Genomic DNA, 26,848 nt, shown 5'->3' with positions numbered 1-26,848 from the left:
GGAGGGAGGGAGGGAGGGGGGGGGGGGGAAGGAGCGAGGGGGCAGAGGGAGGGAGAGGGAGGGAGGGAGGAAGGAAGGAATCCAAGTATAATTTAAGAAATAAAGTTAAAATCATACAAAATTTGCTTTTTCTATTCACTCTTTGAGTGCATTTTTTTTAAATGAGGCCCGATCCAGATTCCACAGGAAAGAGCGCCATGGATCAATTATTCCATTTCCACCAGTAACATTAGTGGAGGAATGGGGTACAGAGCAGCAGGACACACGCGTATTTTTTATCCCTACTACCAATCCTATCCTATATAATAAAAGCCTGATGGCGCGATGTCACCACAAGATGGCCACACACAGCAGAGGGGAGGCCCTGTGGTCACTCCGCACGGTGAGGGCTGGGGGTCCTGTGGCTCTGGAGTGTGGAGGAGGCAGGTGCCGTGGAGGAGGCAGGTGGCGGCAGGGGAGGCAGTTGCAGGTGATCAGGCCAGCAGGGAAGGGCAGTTGCGGGTGATCAGGCCGGCAAGAGAGGGCAGTTCGGGACTATCAGGTCAGCAGGGAAGCAGTTAGGAGTCAATCAGGCCCTCATGGGAGCAGTTAGTGGGTGATAAGGCTGGCAGGCAGAAGCAGTTAGGGGCAATCAGGCAGGCAGGCAGTATGGTGAGTGGTTAGGAGCCACCATTCCCAGATTGTAAGAGTGATGTCCCACATTGCAGAGGGCACAGGCCGGGTTGAGGGACACACACACACACACCCATGCAGTGAATTTCGTGCACTGGGCCTCTAGTAGTTCAATAAAATTTTAGCAACTCACAAAAACAATGAAATGTTAGACTAAAGCTTTAGTTACCCAGACTTAATGCCAACTAAGAAATACTTCTAGAATTTTAGAAAACAAAAATCACACATAATGATACCTGAGCTCCATGGCCCTATCCAACTCGTTCCTTAGCTACACAGCCAGAAGAGGGGAGACTTCACCTGCACCCAAATACATACAGGATGAAATCCTGTAACTTTAACTTGCAAATGGAAGTGCTAATAATTGTTTTAATTCTTTAAGGAACTCTGATTAGCCCTGCCTCTCTCTTTCTCCTAGAGGTCAGCAGTTCAGCCCACTCACCAGTCCCCACCCCTTCAGTCATTTTGGACATTACGGACCCTGGCTCTTTATATATATTTTTATATATATATATATATATATATATATATATATATATATATATATATATTTATTTATTCCTTTTAATAGCCAAGTTGTTTTTCATTGTATGGATGTGTCACATTTTGTTTATCCATTCATCAATTGATGAGCATTTGGATTGTTCCTACCTTTTGGCTATCAATGTTGCTGTGAACATATGTGTGCAATCTTTGTGTGAACTTGTGGTTTCAATTATCTTGGGTAAATACATAGAAGTGGAATGTCTAAGTGATATGGTAGATTTATGTTTAACTTTTTGAGAAAGTTTCTATATATTACTTTACATTCCTATAAGCAACATAGGAGAGTTCCAGTTGCTCCACATTCTCACCAACACTGTAGCCGTTTGTGGGTTAGTAATTTGAATCTTGAGCCACCTAAAGTGAGGCAGTCCACAGCTGTGGTTGATTCAGAAGGCAACTAATCCATGTGTCTCTTTCACATCAATGTCTCTCTGCTCTCCCATCCCTTCCACTCTCTCTAAAAATCAATGGAAAAATATCCTCACGTGAGAATTAACACTGAAAGGCTGTGGGTTTGATTCCTAGCCAGGGCACATACCTATGTTTCAGATTTGGTCCCTAATTGGGGCAAGTACGAAAAGTAATTTCATCTCTCTCATTGATGGCTGGCTTCCCCACACCTTCCCTTTCTCTTACTCTTTCTCGCCCTTCCTCTTTTTAAAATCAATAAACATATCCTCAGGTGACGGTTAGAAGAAAGAAAAAGAGGGAGGAGAAAAGGAGGTCTTGGATCCAAAAAGAATGTTTCTACTTGAAGCTATGCAAATGAGCTTTCAGAAAATAAGGACAAAGAAGAAACTGAACCAATACCAAGGCTTACGTAAGGAACATTAGGTTAAAAGGGGGAGAAAGGAAAGATGGAAGGTGATTGGATCATCCTGTGTGCAATATCAAGAACATAAAGCTCCGACAGATAACCATCCTGGATTAATACTAGAGCTAAGAATTCAAGACTAATGTAAATCTCAAAATGTACTTTTTGCTATAAGAACTTTTAACTTTTCTTTCTTCTTTGGATAACTTCTAGGTTTTTTTCCTAGTTGCATTTCCGGTATGTAAACTCTAAGGACCTTGAATGGGGGGGAAAGGGCAAGAAGCTTAGCATAATGCAGTATTATACCTGAATATAAAGTCATTATTTTACAGTTTCTATCCAGAAAGAAAATTCTTCCTATTGATAGTTATTCCACAAAAAGTCGTGAAGCAAAAATTATAAGGTACATAAACTGTGTATGTTCATAATACATAAAGTTTTACATATGTTCTGCCATTTTGTTTTTAAATATGTTTACTGATTTCAGAGAGGAAGGAAGAGGGAGAGCTAGAAACATCAATAATGAGAGAGAATCATTGATTGGTTGCCTCCTTCACATCCCTTACTGGGTATCAAGCCCACAACCTGGGCATGTGCCCTGACCAGGAATTGAACCTCCTGGTCATAGGTTGCCATTCAACCACTGAGCCATGCCAGCCAGGCTGCTCTCCCATTTTGAAATGCAACCCAACCCTAGCCGGTTTTGTTCAGTGGATAGAGCGTTGGCCTGTGCACCGAAGGGTCCCAGGTTTGGTTCTGGTCAAGGGCACATGCCTGTTGCGGGCTGGGTCCAAAGTGCAGGAGGCAGCCAATCAATGATTCCCTCTCATCATTGATGTTCCTGTCTCTTCCTCTCTGAAATAATTTTTTTAAATGTAATAAAGAAATGCAACCCAAATTTTAGATTCATAAAGTCATTGCACCACTGCCCACAATCCCCAAAAAGGAAAAAAGTGTTGCTTTTCATTTGACTATATAAGTGTTGCACAGTATAACCTAGGCAGTGTGGTTATACTATACAACACTATTAACTCAGTGGTTATAGTAATGGCCTGAGCACAGAAGGGTCTCAGGTTTGGTTCCCAATCAATGGCACATACTTGGGTTACAGGTTCATGCCCTGCCCTTGGTCAGGGCACACGTGGGAGACAACCAGTTGATGTGTGTCTCTCATACCCATGTTTCTTTCTTTCTTTCTTTCTCTCTCTTTCTCTCTCTCTCTCTCTCTCTCTCTCTCTCTCTCTCTCTCTCTCTCTCTCTCTCTCCCCCTCCTTCCCTCCCTCTCCCCCACCCCCCCGTCTTTCCCCTTCCCTCCCACTCTCTCTGAAAAGCAATGGAAAAAATATCCTCTGCTGAGGATTAAAAAAAATAAATAGAAAGTACTCACCATGGCCTTTTTTTACCAGTAGAGGGGACATCATGCCATTTCTTAGACTATTTCCCCCATAATTTCACTTAGGCCCTCTGCTGCATTAAATAACTGCATCACCCACTAGATAGGTCACCCTCACATAGGCTACATGAGGGCAGAGTCTTTTTCTTATACCCCAGTACCTAGAACCATGCCTGTAACAGCAGAACATCTGTTGACTGATTAACTTCCAATCACATTCCTAATCCCAGTTTTTAAAATCTCTATTAATTTCAGTATATTCTTCCACCGAAAGAAAGCCTAACCTCTTCCAAAAGGCCTCTCCTGAGTGTCTCCAAAGAGCTTCAACAGAAAGAAAATCATCTTGTTTCTACTAACACTTAGGTATAAATATTAATGGTTATGTTTCAATTATCTATTCTTATTCTTATCTATATTCCCTTTGGGATAAGTTACTCAATCAAGCCCCCACTGAAGCAGTAAACCTAATGGGACTGTACCCAGCATGAACACAATCCTATATAATAAAATCCTATATAATAAAAGGGTAACATGCAAATCGACTGAATGGCAGAATGACCGGTCACTACCCCCAGCTCGCAGGCCCTGATCACCCTATGGAGAACTGGAAACTGGAGGTGGGTGATGGAGGACATGGGCAGCGCCAGACCAAGACCCCCACCCCACTGATTGCCACACACAGAGGGCAACCGGTGGAGGGGGGCAGGGCCGGCAAGCGGCAGAAACAGCCAACTTCGTGGTCCCTCCCCCCGGCTGGCACGCTCCAACTGCCCAATGGCAAATAGGGAACGGGGGGTGGGGGGGGTTTGGAGCCGGCTGCTGGCAGCTATGGAAGATGGCCCAGATCACAGGACAGGCCCAGGAACCGCAACCGTGCACAAATTCCGTGCGCTGGGCCTCTAGTGTTCTCTCTATTGATCCATAGCTCAACTTATTGCTTACACACAACACAGCCATCTTACAGGTACCTGCAGCAGACAATAGTGGCAGCACCAAGAAGGAGAACAGGGCAGAGAGAAAGGGATAAGGCAGAGAAAGAATCCATACCTTGATAAGACTATGGAAAAAAAAAAAAGGGGAGAGGGTGACAGAACCCACAAAGCCTCATTACTCATTCTTTCCTAAAGACCATCATAATCCCTCCCACAATGCACTTAAGTCAAATTTTAAGTCCATCAACTATCCTTCAGGATATTTTCTGACTATCATCACAACTCTATTTCATCTTAAACCTGGTAAAGTTTTAAAATCAAAATACTAACAGCATAGGTATAAATTACTAAATGAAGCAAATAATTTGGGGATGATAGGTGTTCATAAATTACTTACTACCCAACATCACCAAAAAATGGGTGGGGTGACACAAAAGGAGAAAAGAAGTAGCACAAAGCAACTCAAAAAGGAGAGCGCTGGCCCTCGGATGTGATGCACCTGCACTCCCACCTCTCCATCCACCATCTTTCTGGCCATCGGCTACTACTGCAGAAGGGCAGTAAGAATGTAGATTCCGAGCTAATTCATCTCAACTTGCAAGGCAGTTTATTTCAATTAACTGAAAAATACAACACTATTGGCTGATGTGCCAGAAGACTTCTGTCAAACCTTGGAGTTTATTTTTTATTTAAAGATCTACTTCTAAAGGAAAACATGATGTTGAAGAACCTCACTTGTCAAAGCTAGATCAAAGTTTAAAAGTTCCATACAAAACAGAAATTTTAAAAAAGAAGTCAACAGCTTTCTCAATAATTCTCTTATCCCTTTCTATAATTGTGTATGGCTTCATATAATATAAAACTACTAGCATTAAGGCAGCAAACACATCCCTCTCTTTTTTTGTGGATTTTTCCCCCCAATTCTTCACGGATAAACTCAGTCACTTTCTAAACTAGACAGCTCCCTCTCCAGATTAAAAGTTACGTGGCTAGTTTAAGTCATGACAATTTAAGCAGTTCTATTTCTGCATGTTCTAATCAAAAACTTACCAGAGATACAATTTTTAACCAAAGTCAAAAAGAGGTTAGAAAACACTGATTTATGATGAATCTACAGAGACAAAGGAAATATTCCACAGAAGCAGACTACTCATTTTCCCATTGAATGCTGCAGCTCCAGGAATCTAATGATTCTCCATTTATTTAAAAGTGAAAATGATAATAAAATTGCCTGGTGTTGACAGCAGGTGATTTTTTTACTTCACTGCTGCCTAACAGGCACCTACAGGCTTTACCTGGCCTCAATCTGTCCTGTTTAGAATTGCCAACTAGTAGCTTCTCAAAAGCAACTCTCAATGTAAGCCATTTAAAAGTGCTTTTCAAAGTGTCAAATACAATGGATTAGTCAAACTCAGCATGTTAGAACAAAATAAAACCTGGGTGCCCAATCCAGGCATCAACTGTCAAAGCCAAGTGAAACAGAACATCATTCCAGAGCAACAAAGAGGATCAAATTCCCAAAGGAGTTGATACACACACTGCCCGCCCCACCTTAAATACAAAGGATGCTACTGCACTCTAACAGGTGTCTTCACTAGTAGTCCTGGCTTTTCTCAACTGTGGTTCCACAGGACAAAATTAAGTACTAATGTCCTAAGGAAGAAGTTGGCAAAACCTTTTTCACAAATATTTTAGGCTTTTCAGAACATATGGTCTTTCTGTCACAACTACTCAATTCTGGCACTCGAAAGCAGCTGTCAACAGTTAAGTAAATGAATGTGACTGTGTTCCAATAAAACTATGTTTGGACAATGAAATTTGAACTTCATATAATTTTCACAGAAAAATTTTTTTTTTCAAAACCATTCTTATTTTTTAAAACGTCTTGGTTCTTTAGCTTGATTTAGTTGTTGGCAATAGTTGTCAACCTAATTCTTAAGGCAACCTAATTCTTAAGATTAACTTCTCTCCTATCATCTAGAATACTAATTATGTACCATACTACAGAGAATTGAGAAAATAGTCACTCTAATCACTTTCTGTGTCTATAATGCTGATTGTCTAATATTAATAAGAGTATTCCATCCAGTATGAAGCTAACTAAAGATTTATTAGCACTTGTTAATTTGGGCAAATAACTTTATACAGTTAAAACTTATTTGTTAGTCTCAAAAGATAATAAAAACATAAAAAGAAACTTTCACATTCAATACATTTCCAAAGGATAATATTAAATCAAACTGCTGCAAATTAACTCTCTGGTTAATGTACCACCAGAAAAATAAAGAAATTATTTTAGTAAAGCCAAGAATTCAATTATGGTCATATCTATACTAATAAAAGAGTAATAAGTAATATGCAAATTGACCCTCATGCCCTCACATCACAAGATGGTCGCTCCCTCGTCATCACAAGATGGATGGCAGGGAAGGGCAGTTGGGGGTGACCAGGCCTGCAGGGGAGGGCAGTTGGGGGCAACTGGGCCTGCAGGGGAGAGCACCTGGGGGTGATTGGGCTGGCAGAGAAGTTAGGTATCAATGAGGCCGGGAGGGGAGTGGTTAGGAGCTGATCAGGCTGGCAGGCAGAGTGGTTAGGGGCAATCAGGCAGCCAAGCAGGCGAGTGGTTAGGAGCCAGCAGTCCCAGATTGTGAGGGATGTCCGACTGCTGGTTTAGGCCCAATCCCTGCATGATCAGGCCTAAACCGGCAATCAGACATCCCCTGAGGAGTTCCAGATTAGAGAGGGTGCAGGCTGAGATGAGTGACACCTCCCTCCGGTGCAAATTTCATGCACCAGGCCTCTAGTTTATTATAGGATCAGAAAAAGTTTAACAGATATTTAATAATGGTCTTAGATAGGTGATGGGAAATATATTGTAACAGAGGAAATTGCAAGAGCATAAGTACAGAGGTGAAAGAACACACCCCAGAATATAGGAAAGTTCAAATTCTAAAAAAAATTTCAAAATTTGTTTCATTTTTAAATTCTAACCAGAAAAAGAAAAACCTCACCATAAACTTCTGAAATGTAAGCATTTTGAAGAATAAGCAAGATAAATAAGTAGAAAAATTGTAAACAATGCTGGTTTCAAACCATACTTCATCACTTCCCAAAACACTTCCCAGTCTCTAAGAGGATACTGTTTAGAGTAGACTGAGTTACAGGGAAGGAGTAAGTTTGGCCTACTAAGTCTCTTGAGGGAGTGGAAATCGACATACTTGGCTCATATTGTATTGTAATACACATACAATAATATTATCAGCCTGCGTCAGAAACCATTTTCTTAAACTCTTGAAATTATCACAGTCCTCCTCAGAAAGAAAAGCAACATAACAAGTTAGTTATGAAAAGAATAAGCTATGTATATATGCTTCCTTGGGAAGAAGAGCGACTAGGAAATCTGCCATTCTTCTAGAGTTTTTTTTTTTTTTTTTATCTGCATCATTAAAAATTTTTCCATAACCAAGTATTACTCATATTTACCTATTTATAACAACAAAATAAGTTTACCTTGGAGCTGTGATCAGGCATGGTAAATTTCAAAAAGGAAATTTTCTTAAAAAAATGAGTGATAAAAAAAAGAGTATTCTATAATTCAGTTACCTCTCCCTCCCAAGACCGCCTCTGCTACTCCTCTCATTGAGGAAGTCTAAATCCCCTCCTAGTGAATCTGGACAGGCGTGTGACTGCTCTGACTGGAGAATACAGCAGAAGTGGTGCTATGCCGTTTCCAGCTGAGCCTGGCCACCGTGACAAACGATCATTGTTTTTATGACCCTAAATTTTAGAGTGTTTGTTGAGAAGCAACAGATAACTAGAAAAGCCACCAGATCACAGCTCCAGCTTTCAGGCCTTTCATCACATCTGTGGCCAAAATGCTGTTTCAGTTAAGAAAGGAAATAGCACAGGAGTTGTGACTTTTTGGGATAGGTTTTTAACAGAATATTGTTAACTCTCAGAGCATAAAAAGTCCAAAGTGTCCTACTTCTTCTTAAGAAATACAAACTGCCAAAAAAATGTCAGTCAAGTTCCATAATAAAAGGTTATAAACATCAAACATCATGCCAAAGTTATACATTATTCTTTACACCAAAGAAGCCCTTTGGCCTAAAAGGTTAGATACCAAGAAGTAGTCATCTCCGGAAAGTAGGAGGAGATGACTACAAAGGTAACAGAGAATTCTCAACACTTAATGATACCTTAAGTAAGGGAAAGAGTGGAGTAACAGACAACTTTATGCTTTACACAACTATGAACTGCTTGAAATAAGCATGCAATACTTTAAAAAAAAATTTTTTTAATGTATTTCCTGGCCTCCCAGTTCTTACCCCAGGCTGTGTTCTTACACTGACTATACAGGAGGCAGAGTAAAGCCACCCATATACACCTCAGCCCCAGCCCTCTCCCTGGTCTGCAGTGTGAATGGGGACGCATTGGGGTGGGAGAGAGAGGGGGAAGGTATTTCATTTGAAATAAAGAGCAAACCACTGGAGCCCTAAAAAACTTTAAATGACTATTTGGTACATTAAGGATGATAGCAAATGCATTTTTTAGCTATGCTTTCATCGAATGAAGGAGGATGTCAGCCCCCAAATGGTACTTTTTGTTAACAATGAGTAGAACCTGCCGAGACCGGTTTGGCTCAGTGGATAGAGCTTCGGTCTGCGGACTGAAGGGTCCCGGGTTCGATTCCAGTCAAGGGCATGTACATAGGCTGCGGGCACATCCCCAGTGGGGGGGGGTGCAGGAGGCAGCTGGTCGATGTTTCTCATCGACGTTTCTGGCTCTCTATCCCTCTCCCTTCCTCTCTGTGGAAAATCAATAAAATATATTAAAAAAAAAAAAAAAAAAAAAAACAATGAGTAGAACCTATGCACTAGCTTGCATCTCTTTCTCATCCCACCAGCCACATGCTTCCGCAGCACAGTGCTCAACAAGGGAAGAACAGCCTTGAAATTGCTTTGACTTCCTTCTTTCAAGCTCTGCAGACCACTAGGTAAAAGGAAAATAGTTTGAGAATTCTTTTTTTTTTTTTAATATATTTTATTGATTTTTTACAGAGAGGAAGGGAGAGAGATAGAGAGCTAGAAACGTCGATGAGAGAGAAACATCAACCAGCTGCCTCTTGCACACCCCCTACCGGGGATGTGCCAGCAACCAATGTACGTGCCCCTGACCGGAATCGAACCTGGGACCTTTCAATCCGCAGACCAATGCTCTACCACTGAGCCAAACCGGCTTCGGCAGTTTGAGAATTCTTATACCTCAGCATCCCTGTGCTAGAATAGGCCTCCTTGGAAACCATTTTTCATATTCTCTTCTCCCATCCCAATGAAAATTGGCAAGATGGTTGGATATATATGAAAGAGCAGCACCAAATCACATCAGAAGTTTTCATAAACTATCCTCATCTCTAGCCTCTTCTCATTAGACCAATTCCTTGCTCCTAAGAAATTCCATCACAGCTCCAGCTTTCACACAGGAAAAGATGAAATACCCAACATTTCACTCTGGTTCTGATTATTAATGTCAAATAAAGTACCAAAGAGGAAAGGAAATCACCACAAGGAAAACTACAAGGTTATGAAATTATCACAGGATTCGCCCATGTATCATTAAGTATTGAGAACTCACTGTTATCTGTAAGCACTTCCCAACCCTGTCTATCAAATTTCCTAAAAGAAACAAAGGTTCAACAAATTCCAACTACCAATATTTCTTCTAAAAGATTTACTAAAGTTCTATGATCTCAGATTCAAGTTATTCTCTTTACTAAACCCAAATACTCCAATTCAGCTTCCTTCCATCATAGAAAATTAGAGATACACAGATCAAGATACAAAACACACTGATAAATGAGAAAGAGTTCTATAAAAACTAGACAAACATGTATAATAATGTAAGGGTAATATGGTAATTAGAGTGGACAGCCGAACGACTTTCCTGACGTCCTTCCTGACAAAGCCAGGGCCCCAGGAAAGCCGGCCAGGGTCCCAGATACCTGCAGGCAGCTGGGGGGAAGCCAGCGAGGGTCCTGGGGCGCAGGTTGCTGTGAGCGGCCTCCAGCCCAGTGGACTGAAGCCCTGTGGACACAATGCAGGGGGTCCTCTGTGCATGCGCTGCAGAGGAAACACCTTTTCTGAGGGCTCATTGGCTAACCCTCCCTGTAAGCTGCCTCTCACAGTGTTCTTGGTAACTTGAGTAATAAGAACCCAACAAGGTGATCTAGGGTTTTTCCACCACAATCATGTAGGAAAAACTAAGGTCTGTTGCTGGAGGGGCTAAGAAATGTCATATCTTCCCCTAGCCAGTTTGGCTCAGTGGATAGAGCCTTGGCCTGCTGATCGCAGGGTCTGGGTTCGATTCTGATCAAAGTCATGTACCTAAGTTGCAGGCTCCTCCCTGGCCAGGGGTCATGCAGGAGGCAACCAATCAAAGTATTCCTCTCACATTGATGTTTCTCTCTGTCTTTCCCTCTCTCTTCCAAGCTCTCTAAAAAGCAATGGAAACATATCCTCAGGTGAGGATAAAATAGAAAGAAATGTCATATCCTATGAAAGACGCATCTTGAAAATGCCTAAAGAAAGTTGCCATTTTTTTCATGGTGAAGGGACTGGAGTCCATGTTGATGAAAACACCTTGGTGGCTGTGACAGTGGCAGCAGCAGCAGGGTAATGGCGCCTTCCCCTGATCAGCCCAGTCACCTCCCGCAGAGGAAGACCAGACTGCGGCTTAGGCCCGCTTCCTGTCAGTAGAACATCCCCTGAGGGCTCCCAGTCTATCAGAGGGGGCAGGCTTGGCTGAGGGACACTCCCCCCCCCCCCCAGTGCACTAATTTCATGCACCGGACCTCTAGTCCTATATAATAATAGCCTAATATGCAAATGGTTGTCACGCCCTCACACCAGGGGACCTGAGGCCGGGCCAAGGACCTGAGGTTGCGCCCCCCCATCCCTTGTCCAAGGCCAGCCTCTCAGACCCAGGGGTAGGTCTTCCAGCAGATGTCATTCCGCTGACACTGGGGTGGAAGTGAGCACAGTGCTCACCTCCACTGGCCAGACTTCCCATTTCATATACATTTTACTAATTTCAACAGGGAAATTAAAATCACAAAGCAATAACTCTATACACAAAGATGAAAGAGACAATATCAAGTATTGATAAAGATGTGGAATAACCATAGCTCTCATACTGGTGGTGGGAGTGTGAACTGATACAACCACTTTAGAAAACCGGCAGCACCTATTAAATCTAAACTATAAACATACACCTTATAACCCAACAATTCTACTGCTGGGTATATACCCTAAAGAAATGAGTGCTATGTCCACCAAAAGATACATGCAAGAATATTCATTGCAGCATTATTCATAATACCCCCAAACAAACAAAAAAACTTTGAAAAGCAGAACAGATAAGTTATATCATACAATAGAATACCACATACCAGTAAAAAATCATTACCCCTCTACAAAAATGTACATGAAGCTCATAGCCATAATGCTGAAGGAGAAGAAGCTAAACACAAAGAGTAAATATAACGATTCCATTTACTAGTGCATAAAATTTAAAAACAAGCAAAACTAATCTTATGGTGATAGAAGCCAGAATAAGTTGGGAGTATTAACTGGGATAAGGCACAAGGAAATCTTAGTAGAGGTGCCGAAAGTGGACAGCCTATATGACAATCTGGGTAGATGGTATTTCAATTTGTACATAAAAATCCATCAAACTTAAGAGAATGAGAAAATAAGCTACAGACTGGGAAAAAATATTTATAAAAGACATCTGATAATCAAATATACAAAGAACTTTTAAAATATAATAAGAAAAAAAGCTCAATTAAAAATAGGCAAAAGACCTGAACAGACACCTCACAAAAGATGTACAGATGGCAAAGAAGCATCTGAAAAGATGTACATCATCATTTATCATTAAAGAACAGGCAAATTAAAATGAGAAACCACTACAAGCCCTTTAAAATGGCTAAGGTCCAAACCAATGACAACACCAGATGCTGGTAAGGATGTGAAGCAATACAAACTCTCATTCATTGCTGGTGGGAATGAAAAACGGGAAACAGTTTGGCAGTTTCTCACAAAACTAAACACACTCTTATACAATCCAACAATCACAATCCTTGGTTTACCAAGTTGAGAACTTATGCCCACACAAAAACCTGCACGTGAATACTTAGAGCAGCTTTAGTCAGAATTGCCAAAACTTGAACACAACCAAGATGTCCTTCAGCATGTGAATTGATAAACTGCACTACACCCAAACAATGGAGTATCTATGTTCAGTGCTAAAGAGAAATGAACTATCAAGCCATGAAAAGACATCGTGGAACCTTAAGTGCATTAACTAAGTAAAAAAAGCCAATCTGAAAAGGCTACATATTGTATTATTCCAACCATTATGATATTCAAAAAAGAGCAAAACCATGGAGATTAGTAAAAAGATCAGTGATTGCGAGGGAGTACAAATATGAATATTTTAGGACAGTTAACCCATTTTGTATGATACTATAATGTTGGATACATGCCATTATACATTTGTCAAAACCTATAGAATGTACAACACTAGAAGTGAATCCTATTTTTTTTTTAATATATACTTTTTTAGAGACGGGGAAGGGAGAGGGAGAAACATGAGTCGGCTGGCTACACAGGAACCCAGGATCGAGCCTGCAACTAGGTATGTGCCCTCACTGGGAATTGAACCAGCAATCTTTTGTTACATGGGAGGACATTCAACCAACTGAGCCATGCCAGCCAGGGCCAGTGAACCCTATTTCCAACTATGGACTTTGATGTGTTAATGCACATTCACTGGCAGTAACAAATTGAACCATTCTGGTAGGGAATGTTCATAGTGAGGGAAGCTGTTTATGTATAGAGATAGGCCTATAGGAGAACTCTTTACCTCCTATTCAATGTTGCTGTGAATGTAATGTTGCTCTAAAAATACTTTTTTTCTTTCTTTTTTAAACATATTTTATTTTTTACAGAGAGGAAAAAGGGAGAGGGATAGAGAGTTAGAAACATCGATGAGAAACATCCATCAGCTGCCTCCTGCACATGTGCCCGCAACCAAGGTACATGCCCTTGACCAGAATCTAACCTGGGACCCTTGAGTTCGCAGGCCAATGCTCTATCCACTGAGCCAAACCGGTTAGGGCTAAAAATATTTTTCAACTGATTAAAGTATACATTTGAAATGTGCAGTAAGCTAATTATGCCTCAATTAAAAAATGGAAGGAAGATCTAAGAAGAAAAATATGTAAGGTAAACAATGATGTCAGCAGTCAAGATAGTGATTACCCTTGAGGAAGAGGGCAGTGACTGAAGAGAATAGGAGGAAGGTTTGTTAGAGGTCTGGAATGCTATTTATTGATACAGGTGCCAGTTACATATTCATTTTATGAAAATTCATTTCGCTATATTTTTAAGATGTATGCATTTTTCACTATGTACACAACACTTCAATAAAAGTCTAAATTAAAAAGGATATAAAAGTACATTGACATGCTACCTAATTCACCAAAAAAATATACTCAACCTGACTAAAGTTAGTCATCTCTTCCCCACTCATCATTTTCTAGACACAATCACCTCAACTTAAAACTTACAAAGTATATAAACTTTTGTCTACCCAACAATACTCTACTCCACTGACAGATGGCATTAGTGGTTGCTTCTACAATTTCACTTTGGACTTAGGAATAAATGACACCATCTTTCACCCAGTTGCCATGTCAGAAATCCTGCTGCCGCTCTTCTCCTTTCCACCTCCCTCCATCCCATCTTTCATCCGATCTGTCTCTGCTCTTATACTCAAGTTCTCGAACTCTCCATCCTCACTACTCCAGTGCTATGGACTGAAATGTTTGTGCCCACCCCCTAAACTTCTATGTTGAACCCTAATGCCCAATATGATGGAGTTTGAAGATGGGCCTTTGGGAGGCAGAGTCCTCATGAATGGGATTAGTACCCTTATAAAAGCGGCTGGAGAGAGGTCCCTTATCCCTTCCATCATATGAGGTTACAGTGAAAAGACAGCATGGAAGGGAAGGAGGCTCTCATCAAACACCAAACCTGCTGGTACCGTGAACTTGGGACTTTCAGCCTCTATAATTGTGAGAAATAAACTCCTGTTGTTTATAAACCACCCAGTATATTTTATTATAGCAGCCCAAGTGAACTATTTAAAATACCCAAGTTTCTGCCTACATTCATTCTCAGCTCTTCTTTCACAGCATTCACTCAGGATTGCTATATGTAGGGTCTATTGGCCCTATAGTCCGTGGATAGAAAAAAGTGTTTAGCCCTGGCCAGGGTGCTCAGTGACTAGGGCCATGCACAAGAGGGTCAAGGGTTTGATTCCTGGTCAAAAGCTCATATCTGGGCGCAGGTTAAATCAACCCAGGTGGCTTTTGCTGAAAGCTCTGCCATTTCCACTATGGAACTGCACCATAGCTCTCATCCTATGATCTTTTTAAATTAGGTTTTTTTGTAATGTTTTTACTGATTGCAGAGAGGAAGGGAGAGGGAGAGAGATAGAAACATCAATGATGAGAGAGAATCACTGATCAGCTGCCTCCTGCATGCCCCCTACTGGGGACCTAGCCTGCATCCCGGGCAAGTGCTCTGAACTGTGACCTCCTACTTCATAGGTCAACACACAACCACTGAGCCAAGCCAAGCCAAATCAGCCAGGCTCTGATCCTATGATCTTTAACACTTCCCTGTAAGACTCCACAGGACTCACACTCTACACACACCTCAATACATAATGTTTTCTTTAATCTCACCCACCACCTTTTTATATTAGTTTCATTAGCCCTTAAGATGTGGCCACCTCTCATACTTTAACTAGAAGCTGGTGACCACAAAGCATTTTCAATTACCACCCCACTTCCGATCCACATTTCCCTGTCTACATTCCCCCTCAAACTCATCTTCCCCTTAACCATCCTCTTGTGTCCTTAACACTTCTAACCCATCTCCATATCTGATGTCTGATACAGACCTGTCCAGTGACTTTTTTGTACCCAAGTTTAAACACAAAACCAACATGTTCATTCTTCCTGTCCCTAGCCCCAACCAAAAACACAAACAATATATAACTATCTAATTTATCTACAACAAAAATTATTCAAGTAAATACAGAGGGCTTTCAAACTATGGGATAAGAATATCTAGTCACTAGGCAAGTTCAAAACAAAGGATAAAACCATGCAGTCTCTAAGAACATATACTTTCAGAACAGGTTTTACTGTGGCTATCATTTTATAAATTAACCCATACTGATATTATTGAGATTATAAACCCTAAATACACCATGCAATACTCCACATTTCACTCAAGATATCTTTATTGCTTAAGTCACAGCAACTGTTCCTTGATTACATCCTGCCCAATATGCACTGAAGAAAAAAGATTTGCCCCACAAATAAAATGTACAGTTTGGATACATCTTGAAAGTACTATAGTACTAGGGGGGAGGGGAAAGGACAATATGGATAACAGGCAGAGCTGATTAGCAGTGACCTAGCCACAACAAAATAATACAAGTTCCCCTAAGCAAGCATTTTTGTTGATCAACATCCAAGAACACCCCTTTATTTTTAAAGATGAGTAGCACAGCTTTGTGTCATGTTAAAAGGAAAAAGCAAACTATATAGATAAAAACTGCGTAAAGCCATACACACTGGAGATTTTGTATACACTATATGCAAAGTTTCATATGCAGTAGACATACAAAGACTTGAAAAACCTGGTTTTCTGGATTTCAGCAGCATCTGAAAAAGATAAAATACCATCCATGCCCTCCCCCCCAGGACAGAAACCAAGAAATCATAAATCTAGAAACAACTCACACTGAAATATACCACACATTCTCCCACACCTGAAGCTTATTTTTTTGTTTCTTGCTGATAATACACTTCTTGCCAGTTTAAAAATGAGTGTATTATTCAATTGGCCTAGTGTTTCATTCATATGTCGGGTGAAAAAAATTCTTTCAGAAGATAACTTTGCCAGCACAATTATCCATGTAAAACACCCTAGAAAGGGTTGAAACTTGAAAAGTAATGTCCTGAGGCCCTGGCCAGGTAGCTCAGTTGGTTAAAGCCTCATCCTGATACTCCAAGGTTGTAGGTTCCATCCCCTATCAGGGACCCACAAAAACCAACCAAGGAGCCCTGCCAGGTGGCTCAGTTTGTTGGAGTGTCCTCCCATACACCAAAAGGTTTCGGGTTCAATTCCAGGTCAGGGTTCACACCTAGGTTGTGGGTTCGATCCCCAGTCGGGGTGCATACTTTATGGGAGGCAACCAATTAATGTCTCTCTCTGTCTCTCTCAAATCGATATGTGTTTATCTTACTCTTTTTCTCAAATTGATAAACACATATCCTCAGGTGAAGATTAAGAAGAAGAAAAAAACAGCCAATGAATGCATAAATAAGTGAAACCCCTTCCTCTCTCTCTCTAAAATAAATAAATAAAAAGAAAAATGATGGACTGAAAAATGCAGAGACTTTGAATGCATAGAATGTTAAGTCCTCCACCCAATCTGTAGTCTACAAATTCTTGCTCCCACTCCAGTAAGAACCATAAGCTACAGAAACCTCATAGGTTGTTCAGGAATGTTACCAATGCAAGCATGTAAGAGAAATCAAATGCCCGGCCCAAGAACCTGACTGCAGGAGGCGTACTTTTGAATGGTCAATTAATTCTTTTAGGAAATGTGGCTGACAGTATGATTACTTTATATAAATGCACTTCAGCTTACCAGCGTATAAGAAATAGATAAGACATCACCAGCTTTTACTACACATCACTCCACTGCAGCAGAAATAAATGAGAAAAGGCACTCCTCAAAAGGTCCCACGTACAACATCACCAACCTCACCGTTTACCAGGTCATTCACGATGAGGCAGCAATGAGGCTTAAAGTCTGTCCACAAACTTGAAACACAAAATATTGTGGTGTGCTCTGCACTCCTCGCCCGAGGCCAGACTGGCAGCAAGCTGCATCAATGACCTCTCCCGGGACATTCTTTTGCCCTAACACAAAATACTAGTAGCACCTGCCTATGATTCAAGACATCTGGTACAGCTGAATGAACAACTGGTGTTAGCTAGTAATGCATCTTCTTCTGACTGCATTTTTCCTTCCTCTGGTTAGCAGCTGAAGCCACAACCTCAGATGTCCATCACTACTTGCGGTTCCGACCCCTGTCACTGTCATTCATCTGTGCCATTCCCTCAGCCTGGTACGTCACAGACCACTCTGGTTTTGTCCCCTGCTGCTGGATGCTCCAATACACTCCCATCTTCCTCTTAAATTTTTAGAGGCTTAAATTTTCCAGGAAATCTAATGCAGTTATTCCCAATCACATATCAACAGCTGCCATGTAAAACTTACATTTGTGAAAACACATCATTCCTCTACAAAAATCACAGGGGAAAAAGAACACGATTCTCTATTAGTCCAACATCTCCCTTCATAGACCTTTGACATTACCAGTTAAGTAGTGTGTAGAAAAGAGCAAATATGATTGACTCAAAAGGGAACATGAAAGAAATGTTCAAATTATAGACTCATTGGTACTGCAATTTTAATTCCCAAAAGTGATCAAAGGAGCATTTCCCTGTAATATGGGTTAACAATAGCATTGCTTCCCCAAAGTAAATAAAATATCATGTTAGAGCTGGAAAGAAACAGTTAAAATTAAACAAGTCCCTCATTTTCAAAATATAAGAAAACAGGATCTGGAGCACTTAAAAGAAAATAAGGTTGAATGTTAATTATATCTCAAAAAACTGGGACGAAAATAATCTTGAATACCCTATCTGGACAACATTCTAGAACTGACTAACAGAACATTCTGGGAGAATGAAGTGTTCTATATCTGTGTTCCTCAATAGTCACTAGTTCTTGAGCTAGTGAGTACTTAAAATGTAGTAGCTAGTGAGATTGAAGAATTGAATCTTTATTTTTAATTTTAATTAGTATGATTTTAAATTGCTACATTTAGCTGGTGGCTACCAAGCTGGACAGCATAATTCTAGAATAGGGTCTTAGATTCTGAACAATAAACACTTTAAATAAAGGTGCTTAACCTCTCTTCCACACTTAACACATACAGGAAAGTTCTTCCTTGTGCCTAAATATCTCATTCAGCAATGTAATCTTGTTATGTAGGGACCCAGCCCAAAGAAGAATCAGCCTGTTTCTCAAAGCCCCTAACAGAAATGAGTGACATCAGTGTGATCCACCTCGTTGGGAAGAAGACCCTCTTTTGCAAACCACTCTGGCACAAAGTCCTATCCAATCAGCCTGAATCTGCATGATTTTTTAAGTGTTTCACTAAAATTATTAAAGTGTTGAGCTGTGACCAGTCGCTTCCTCTATGTGGCTTTGTTCGTTGGCATGTCTTCCCCTACCCTGCCTACACCAAAGGTTGCACGTTCAATTCCCAGTCAGGGCACAGACCTAGGGTGCAGGTTCCATCCCTAGTTAGGAAGCATATGGTAGGCAATCCCATGTTTGTTTTTCTTTCCCTCCCTCCATCTCTATCTAAAATCAATGGAAACAGTCTCAGGTAAGGATTTTTTTTTAAAGAAAAAAGAATTTTTAACCTCAACTTAATTATGATTATTACAGGATTTCAAAACTTTGCATCACTTTGCAAAGATACAACCTCCTTATAACCTAACAAAAAATCCAAATTATATTAATTCTCACTCTACTCTCAGTCAATAACATTTAATACATTAAGGTGTTTTTTTTTTAATGGACTTTATTCATTTCAAAAAAATTTTAACCCTCTAATTTTTCCAGCTAGGAAAAAAAGTTAATTTGTGAAAACCAATGTTAATTTTAATACCATTAAGGATTATTCTTAAAATTTTTAGTCAAAACTTTTCTGTATGATTTAAAGTACTGGGTTCTTCTCTTTTTTGGAGGAAAAAGGTGACTGGGAAGGAAAAAAGGATAATACCAGAAGAGCCAAATATCCTATATATGTTAACTGGATATAACTCTAAAAAGCTACTACGTCAAACCAATGTAGATAAAGACCATGTTTTCTTTTTTCTTTTTTTTTATTGTCTCCCTGTATTCCATCACATAAAAGGGGCAAATTTCCTATTTTCTGGACACCTCAAATGTAATCAAGAAAACAGAGCAAGTAGATAAATATTGACAGTGAATAGTTCATTTAAATCATGTTGTATCTTCAGGTGCACACAAAACTCAAAGGTGAAAAGAAAAACTGCACAAACAAGCTGCTTTGTTTTTGAGAGAATGTTTAAGGGGTTTGTATAATCAAGGGATAATTAGTGACATCATTGGAATGAACATTCTGATTAACTAGTGATTCATGCTGTGTCCCACAATCTTGAAAGCCCAGGTTAAGCTGGTTGAAGTGTGGCAACATGTTCCAATTAAGAGACAGAGACTGAGGAATCAAACTAAGTGTGAGCGCTACACACTGCTTAGGAGCCAAGGACACTAGCCAGATGACTCACAAAGTGACAGAGATCAATATTAATTCCCAAAGACTAGGCTCAGAAGAAAGAGAAAATAGGTATATAGATATGTATGTAAATTCTATTTAAAGTAACTCAATTATCTTGTGATTTCCAAAAGTAAAATGGAATAAACAAAGTATATGTTCAATCAACAACTTTCTACTAGTAACCATTTCAGGAACAGAATTTGTGTGAGAAAACTATTGATCTCTACATAACCCTATCTTTATTTGAAATACATCTATTATCTAGAAACAGACTCATAGATAAAAGAACAGGCAGACAGTTCTTGGTGACGTTGGGGGGTAGAAGGATTGAGCGAAAAAGCCAGTTTGCATCAGTGGATAGAGCATCAGCCTGCAGACTGAAGGGTCCCAGGTTCAATTCCAGTCAAGGACCCATGACTGGGTTTGCTGGCTCAGTCCCCAGTGGGGGGGTGCAGGAAGCAGCAGGTCAGTGGTTTTCTCTCATCATTGGTATTTCTGTCTCTCTCCCTTCCTCTATGAAATCAATAAAAATATTTTTTTAAATAAATAAAAGAATTCATGGACAACACTGTGATGATTGGGGGTAGAGGGTGGATGGAGGTGAAAGAGGGCATAGAGTGGATAAATGGTGATGGGAAAAAATGAAACAAAAAAGAAAGCAGTGCTCCATTCTATAAATAAATAAATACATACATACATAATCAATTAAAATATATCAATTATCTAGCAGATCTAGTAAGTACAATGCTTCAACAGAATAGATCACAAAGGTGAAATACCAATAAAATGTATTTCCCTAAAAAATATATATTGGCCTAATATTTTTTATGAAATGGTTCATTAGAAGGCTTCTTTTTTTATCAAAACAATTAACAGTTTACCCAAAAAATTCCATATTTAAATACTCCATTACTCCCTAATACCAGACTGAACATTTGTCTAAAAACTTATTTACAGAAGAAATAGTACTTTGCAAAGTTTTTATAAAATTACATTGTGATAGATTGTCTCCAAATGAAAAGCAAAGTATTAATAATAGTAATTAATTTTTATAAACATTAAGAATGAGAGAAAAAAATCCATCTTTCCTCAACCTACCTAAACATTCTATCAATTATCCTATAATATACTCAGTATATTCTTTTTGTCTTAATCTTCTTCCTATCTTTTTTACCATATTCTAAATCTGCTCTATCAACAACTTTTGAAAATATCTGAAAAAGCCACGTGTCTCAGTACATTTTAAACATCTAAACAATTTGAAAAGTACCTTCAACTAATATCACTTATATCTGTATAGTTTAAAAGTGTTTTTCTATATGTGTATATTTCAACTAAAGAAAAAGTACTAATTATGTCATTCCATATTTGGCAATTATAAATTGTTATTATTTTGCATAAGTACTGATTACCTAAAATACATAAGAAAATGTTCATATTTCACTAAAAGTTTTAAGTTGGGGGGGGGGGGAAGGTTATGGTCATTAACCCTAAAAACATTGCATTATTATGCAAACCTCCAAATTTTGTTTTCTTTTTTTAATATATTTTATTGATTTTTTTACAGAGAGAAAGAGAGAGGATCAGAGAGAAACATCCATGAGAATCACTGACCAGCCGCCTCCTGCACACTCCCCACTGGGGATGTGCCCACAATCAAGGTACATGCCCTTGACCGGAATCAAACCTGGGACCCTTCAGTCCACAGGCCGACACTCTATCCACTGAGCCAAACCGGTTTCGGCACAACCTCCAAGTTTTATAAACAGGTACATTTTCAACAAGATAGCAAAGTTTTCCAATGGAAAGATGGCCTCTCTATAAAATGGTTCAAAAATTACGAGTACTTTATCTTACATATGTTTGTGGTCACTACTTACACAATATAAACCAAGAGGGAGAGAACTAGAAACTTGGTGTTCTAAACACTAACACATTTGCATCATATGCCCCTCTTGGCATTCTCCTTTCTAATTGTGTTCCCACAGAAAGACCCCAGAGCTCTATTTAACCGAGCCCCACTGACTGGTGTCCTGGCTGGACAATGCTGGACAGCAAGTCCTGCAGCCTAAGGCATTGGAGAGAAAAAGCAATCCTAAAGGAAATGCCTTTAGTTTGTTGGTGCCAGAACATTCTGCAGTGAGGCTTCTCTGCAAAGCACTGGGTGTGGGCTCTGGCTAGCTGACTTTACAGACCTACAGCTCCCAGAGTGCAATGCTGACTGAAGTTTTTAGACACACCGTCATTTTTGTGAAAGGAAAAGGCAAGAGATACCTCCTGAACAGCTTTCATACCTATTTCTCTCCCTCCTCCTGGCCGCTAAACCAGTACAGGCCACCAGCATCACTGCCCTGTATTACTCCTCCTGATAAGTCTTTTGTTAGTCTGGCAACACCCCACGAATATACATAATACGTCATAGTCATACAGACTCACAAACCATAGCCACACACCCAGGTGACTTTCAATATGATCCAATAATTTTTCACATTAAAGGAAATCACATCACTACCCGCTCAATGTTCTGCAATGTTCTGTCCTAAGGATAAAGCATCAGGATGAAAGTCCAAAGTCATAAGGGGCCCTGCATTATCAACTGCTCTCACCATCTAAGCCTCACCTTCTACCAATCGACCCCGTTGAACTTCCAGTTCCTCAAACGTGTAGTGCTCTCCCACGTCCAGGCCTTCACCAATGCTATTCCCCGGCCTGAAACACTCTTCTCCCTACTTCCGTCCTTTCCTACAGGACTAGGCTGGTGTCACCTCCTCCAGGCTCCTTCCTCTACAGCCCACATCGTACTGTAACTGTCACTACTTTTCTATGCTCCCCGCTCCAAAGAATGGGGCCAGGGCCCCTTGGTCCCCTATATCAAAGGCGCTCAAGTTTTGACAATCGAGGAAAAAAGGAGACATGTAAAACTTTAAACAATAAAAAAAAATTTTAATATATTCTAAGTTTAGTGAACATAATATTGATATGTCATCATGCAATAAAGAAAACAAGTTCAAAGTCAGTTAAGATACGATGGAAACTAAGCAGTAATTTCATTATACTTTGGTATAAAATGCAAACTACACAGATGCCTACAAACACCTTTAGGAAAGGTTAAAACATTACGTATTAAAAAGAGCACTTTTCATCATAAAAATGTTAGTTTTGTGGTCACTACACCCGTTAGGCAAATTGCAGTTCAACATTTCAGACTGAAAGTATCAAGAAAGAAGTCCTGATTGCTTATATAGGCCAAGTATGGCATCAGCCTAACTATCCCACTTTGCTACTACCAAACTCTTGGCATCACAAAGAATTCTGCAGTCTAAAGGGGGAAAAAGGGGAAAGGGCTACTCCAATTCCTTAATTTCTAAGTCTTGATATAAGTCTTTCAATAAGGGTTCCACTCATGACAATGGCCCAAAGAACATAAAAACATGTTGCCAGGAAATAGAACTTTGATATATACTGGGCATTCATTGCCATTGGCAACTCCTTTGAGCCACATGTCTCCTTCAGAGTTACAATCTGAGGCTTGTGACACCCGAGTTTTCCATGGCTGCAGACTGATGTCATAAACAGGATGGCACTAAGCACCTTAAAGAGTTCACCAGCTCAACACTGAACTCCCTGTGTGCGAGGGGCAAGTTACCCACCCTCTTTAAGCCTCCTTCCTCATCTATATAAATAAATAGATAAGATTTTCTAAGGTCCTTGAAGGAGTTAGACTATCCAAGATAGCCCTTAGCAAATAATCCAATTATTATTTTCAAACCAAAAAAGAAGACTATAAAACCTAAAATGTTTTCACATCTTCAGAACCTTTGGTAATGTCACAAACTGACTTTTTACTTATGTCCTTCCAACTGGGAAACTTTAGATAAAAGGCAGAAAGATGAGAAGACAAGACTCTATTTCATCATACCCCTCGGATTTGACAAAGTTCACGGAAATCTACATTAAGATACAGTCCGTAATCTTTCTCTGCACTCCCAAAATCACTGCCTTCATTTCCACCTTAACCATTCCTAGGTTCAGAGAGATAAAATATATCTTTCCAAGATGTCCTCCCCAGGAATAATCCTTTCCTTACTGCCTCTATGCACCTCCAGATATACTGAGTCTTTGGGAAATAAAAAACAAAAAAAGGTCTCAATCACAAAAGTTGGCCTTTGGAGTCTCGTTTCCTTAGGGCAGAACCAGAGTCCTCAGGTACCACCGAGGCACCTGTTAGGTAAGAAACGTGGCAAGCTCTCAAACTCAAGGGCTCAGCTTAAACATTTTTCACATTTTTCAACTCTAAAACAGAATGACCAAGTAATAATATTGGCTGGCCAATGTGAATATTTTTATTGGGGTTTTTTTGTTTGTTTGTTTAATGGGGAGAAAAGGGAATTTGAACCAATTGGCCCTCAAGTTCCCAAGCCAGGCTGACTTGAGATTGTTTTGGGGGTGTTTTTGTGTTTTGTTTTCTTTTCTTTTCTTTTTGGCAAGGAAGTTTTATAGATCTTCTGAAATGTATTTTACATAAAGGTGAGGCCTCCACTGTCTTAAAACTTCACCTCAGCCTGGATTCTTATCTTTACAAATGGGTGACGTGTGAACAGCTTCCTAAAAGCAAATGGGGCACTGGGATATAATTTAGGAAGTGATGATGCAAGTCTCTGGGGCACAGGGAGGAGGGGAGGTGAAAAAGTCAGAGGAAATACCCTCCTGGAGCCTGGGCACAAACTCACACCGAGGGGAGGGAAGAGAGGGGGACAAGGGCTAGCTCCACATGCCCAGGAAAGGGGGCACCCAGCCGCCCCCACACCCCTGCCCGCTGCCCTGCCCCCCTCACCCGGGGCCTGGGCCTTCCCGGTCGGCCCCGGCCTCGGGCAGGAGAATCACGGAGGGTGGCAGCGCACTCGGGGGCCCGGACCCACCCCCAGCCCCTGCCCCTGCCCCTGCCCCTGCCCCACCCGGCACCCCTCCCCGGCCTCGGCCCTGCCTCCTCCCCGTAGGCCCGGGCGGAGCCCAGCCCCCAGGGCTCGGGCCTCCCCGGCCCAGGCCGGCCCCGGAGGCCCCCCGCGCCCGCGCCCCGGCCCCCGCCCGCCCCGCCGGCCGGGTACTCACCCCCAGAAGCCGCAGGGGCAGCGGGGCGGCAGGCTGGGCGCTTTGCTGCGCTCGCTCCCGGCGTCTCCCATGGTGCTCGGCGGCGGCGGAGCTCGGCGGCGGCAGCGGTGGCGGCGGCTGGGCCTGGGCCCCGCTCGGAGGAGGCGGCGGCGGCGGCGGCGGCGACTGTGGGGGGCTCGGGGCGGGGGAAGGGGGAGGGAGCGGGCGCGCGGGCGGGCGCGAGTCCGGGGCTCCGAGCCGGGATTCCAGGCCGGTCAGCTGGAGGCGGGCCGCACCACTGGGCCTGCGGGGCCGGGGGGTGCGGGGAGCTCGGGGAGGCGCGCAGCGGAGTGGGAGGGGAGTCGAGGAGGAGGGGCGTGCGGGCGAGCCGAGGCCCCGCGGGGAGAGGGGCCGGAGGGGAAGCCCGGCGCCCTCGGCAGCTCCCACCGCCGCTCCCAGCCACAGCGATGTCCTGTGTGGCCGCGCTGGGGAGGACCCGAGGCCCCCGCCGGCTCCGGCGTAGCAGCGGCCTCAGTGAAGCTCCAGGTCCCGCTCGCCCTCCCCTCCCCCGGAGGCTGCGCTGACCGGACAATGGCCGCCCCTCCCCCGCCCTCCCTCACGCGCGCCCCCCTCCCAAGAAGTCACAATGGTCTCGCCCGGGAGAGCCGCCGCCAAAGCCCAGCAGCTGATCAGCTGGGAGCCGGGCGTGCCACTTTGTTCAGCTCCTCAAAGGAAGCGCTTGGGGCCGGGAGGGAGGCTTTCACTGGACGACAGGCCTAAGGCTTTCTTATTTGGGGGACTTTTTAAAAATCTGAGGCAAACTTACCTTCCCCCATCCCTACGTCTGAAAAGGGGCAGCCGACCCCTGATTACTTGGGGGCGCGTTGCCCCCCACACACGGGAATGGTACGCCCCGAACGGGAGGGAGGGGAGCGGCGTGGTTGTTTAGGGTAAGTTGGGCCGGTCCCAGAGCGGCGGCCGAGCGCTGCGCATGCGCCCGGAGACCCCGTAACTGGGTGCGGGGAGGGGCCGGGAGGCAGCGCTCCCAAACCCGGAAGTGGGCCTCGGTCTTCCTGGGATGGCCGGGGGTCTTCAGCTGCCGGAGAGGTCCCAGGATTGGCTGCTCCCGGCCCTGGGAAATGCCCGGTGGTTTTTCTGCGCAAAGTTCCAGCACCCTGGAAATCTCTCTTCCCAGTCCCCCCCAGATCCGACCCACCCTTCCAGTTCCACTCGAGGAACTGGCCTCCTCTTGGCAGTAATGAACTTAGGGAAGTGTCCCTCCTCTCCTCCGTCCCAACGAGGGCGGGGCCGGAGAGTTGTGTCCAGGTCAGGGCCCATGCCTTAGGGCCCCATAGCCTCAGAGACACAAGTCCGTTCTCTAAGCCTAGGCTTAGGAGGACCTGTTTTCCTCTTGGAGTGGACATGTTTGGATTTTGAAGGGGAGCTACATCATTTATGTCAGTGATGGAAATTGATGAGTGACCAAAGAAGTTTGAACCACTACAAAATGAGTCCTGTTGCTCTCTGCTGCATGTTTTGTGTTCCGAACTCACTCTGAGCTCCAGCCAAACGTAATCTGAAGGCGATTGTTGGTGACTCATTTCCACCCAGAGGAAACTTGCACCAGACTTCCTGGAGAGTTGACCCACAGCTGAGGTCCTGATGGGTGAACTTCTCAGTCCCTGATACTTCCAGGAAGGAAGGTTTGCTGGCTTTTAGAAATAGCTGCTGTGTACCCCGACCCTGTGGGGACACCAGATCGATTTTATTACCACATGTTCTGTTAGTGCATATTCTGTGGACTTGTTAACGTTGATGCGGCTTCTTTTGGCATCTAAAGAGCAAGGGTCACATTTAGCCTCTTCCTAAAGATG

The 26,848-nt window shown here is 42.3% G+C and overlaps 1 protein-coding gene across 1 annotated transcript in view; it reads right to left on the bottom strand.

Annotated features, from left to right (window-relative positions):
• Nucleotides 1-25,524, bottom strand: part of ZFAND3 (zinc finger AN1-type containing 3) — a 247,499-nt gene extending 221,975 nt beyond the window's left edge. Inside the window, exon 1 of the mRNA XM_084889538.1 lies at nt 24,996-25,524. Coding sequence (XP_084745664.1) covers nt 24,996-25,066 — 71 coding nt within the window. The 5' untranslated portion in view covers nt 25,067-25,524. The remainder of the gene's footprint in view (nt 1-24,995) is intronic.
• Nucleotides 25,525-26,848: the final 1,324 nt, after the last annotated feature.

The sequence above is a fragment of the Pipistrellus hanaki genome (genome assembly GCF_964339955.1).
Source record: "Pipistrellus hanaki genome assembly, chromosome: 7".
Classification (NCBI taxonomy): Eukaryota; Metazoa; Chordata; class Mammalia; order Chiroptera; family Vespertilionidae; genus Pipistrellus; species Pipistrellus hanaki.
This window is presented reverse-complemented; position numbering and strand designations above follow the sequence as displayed.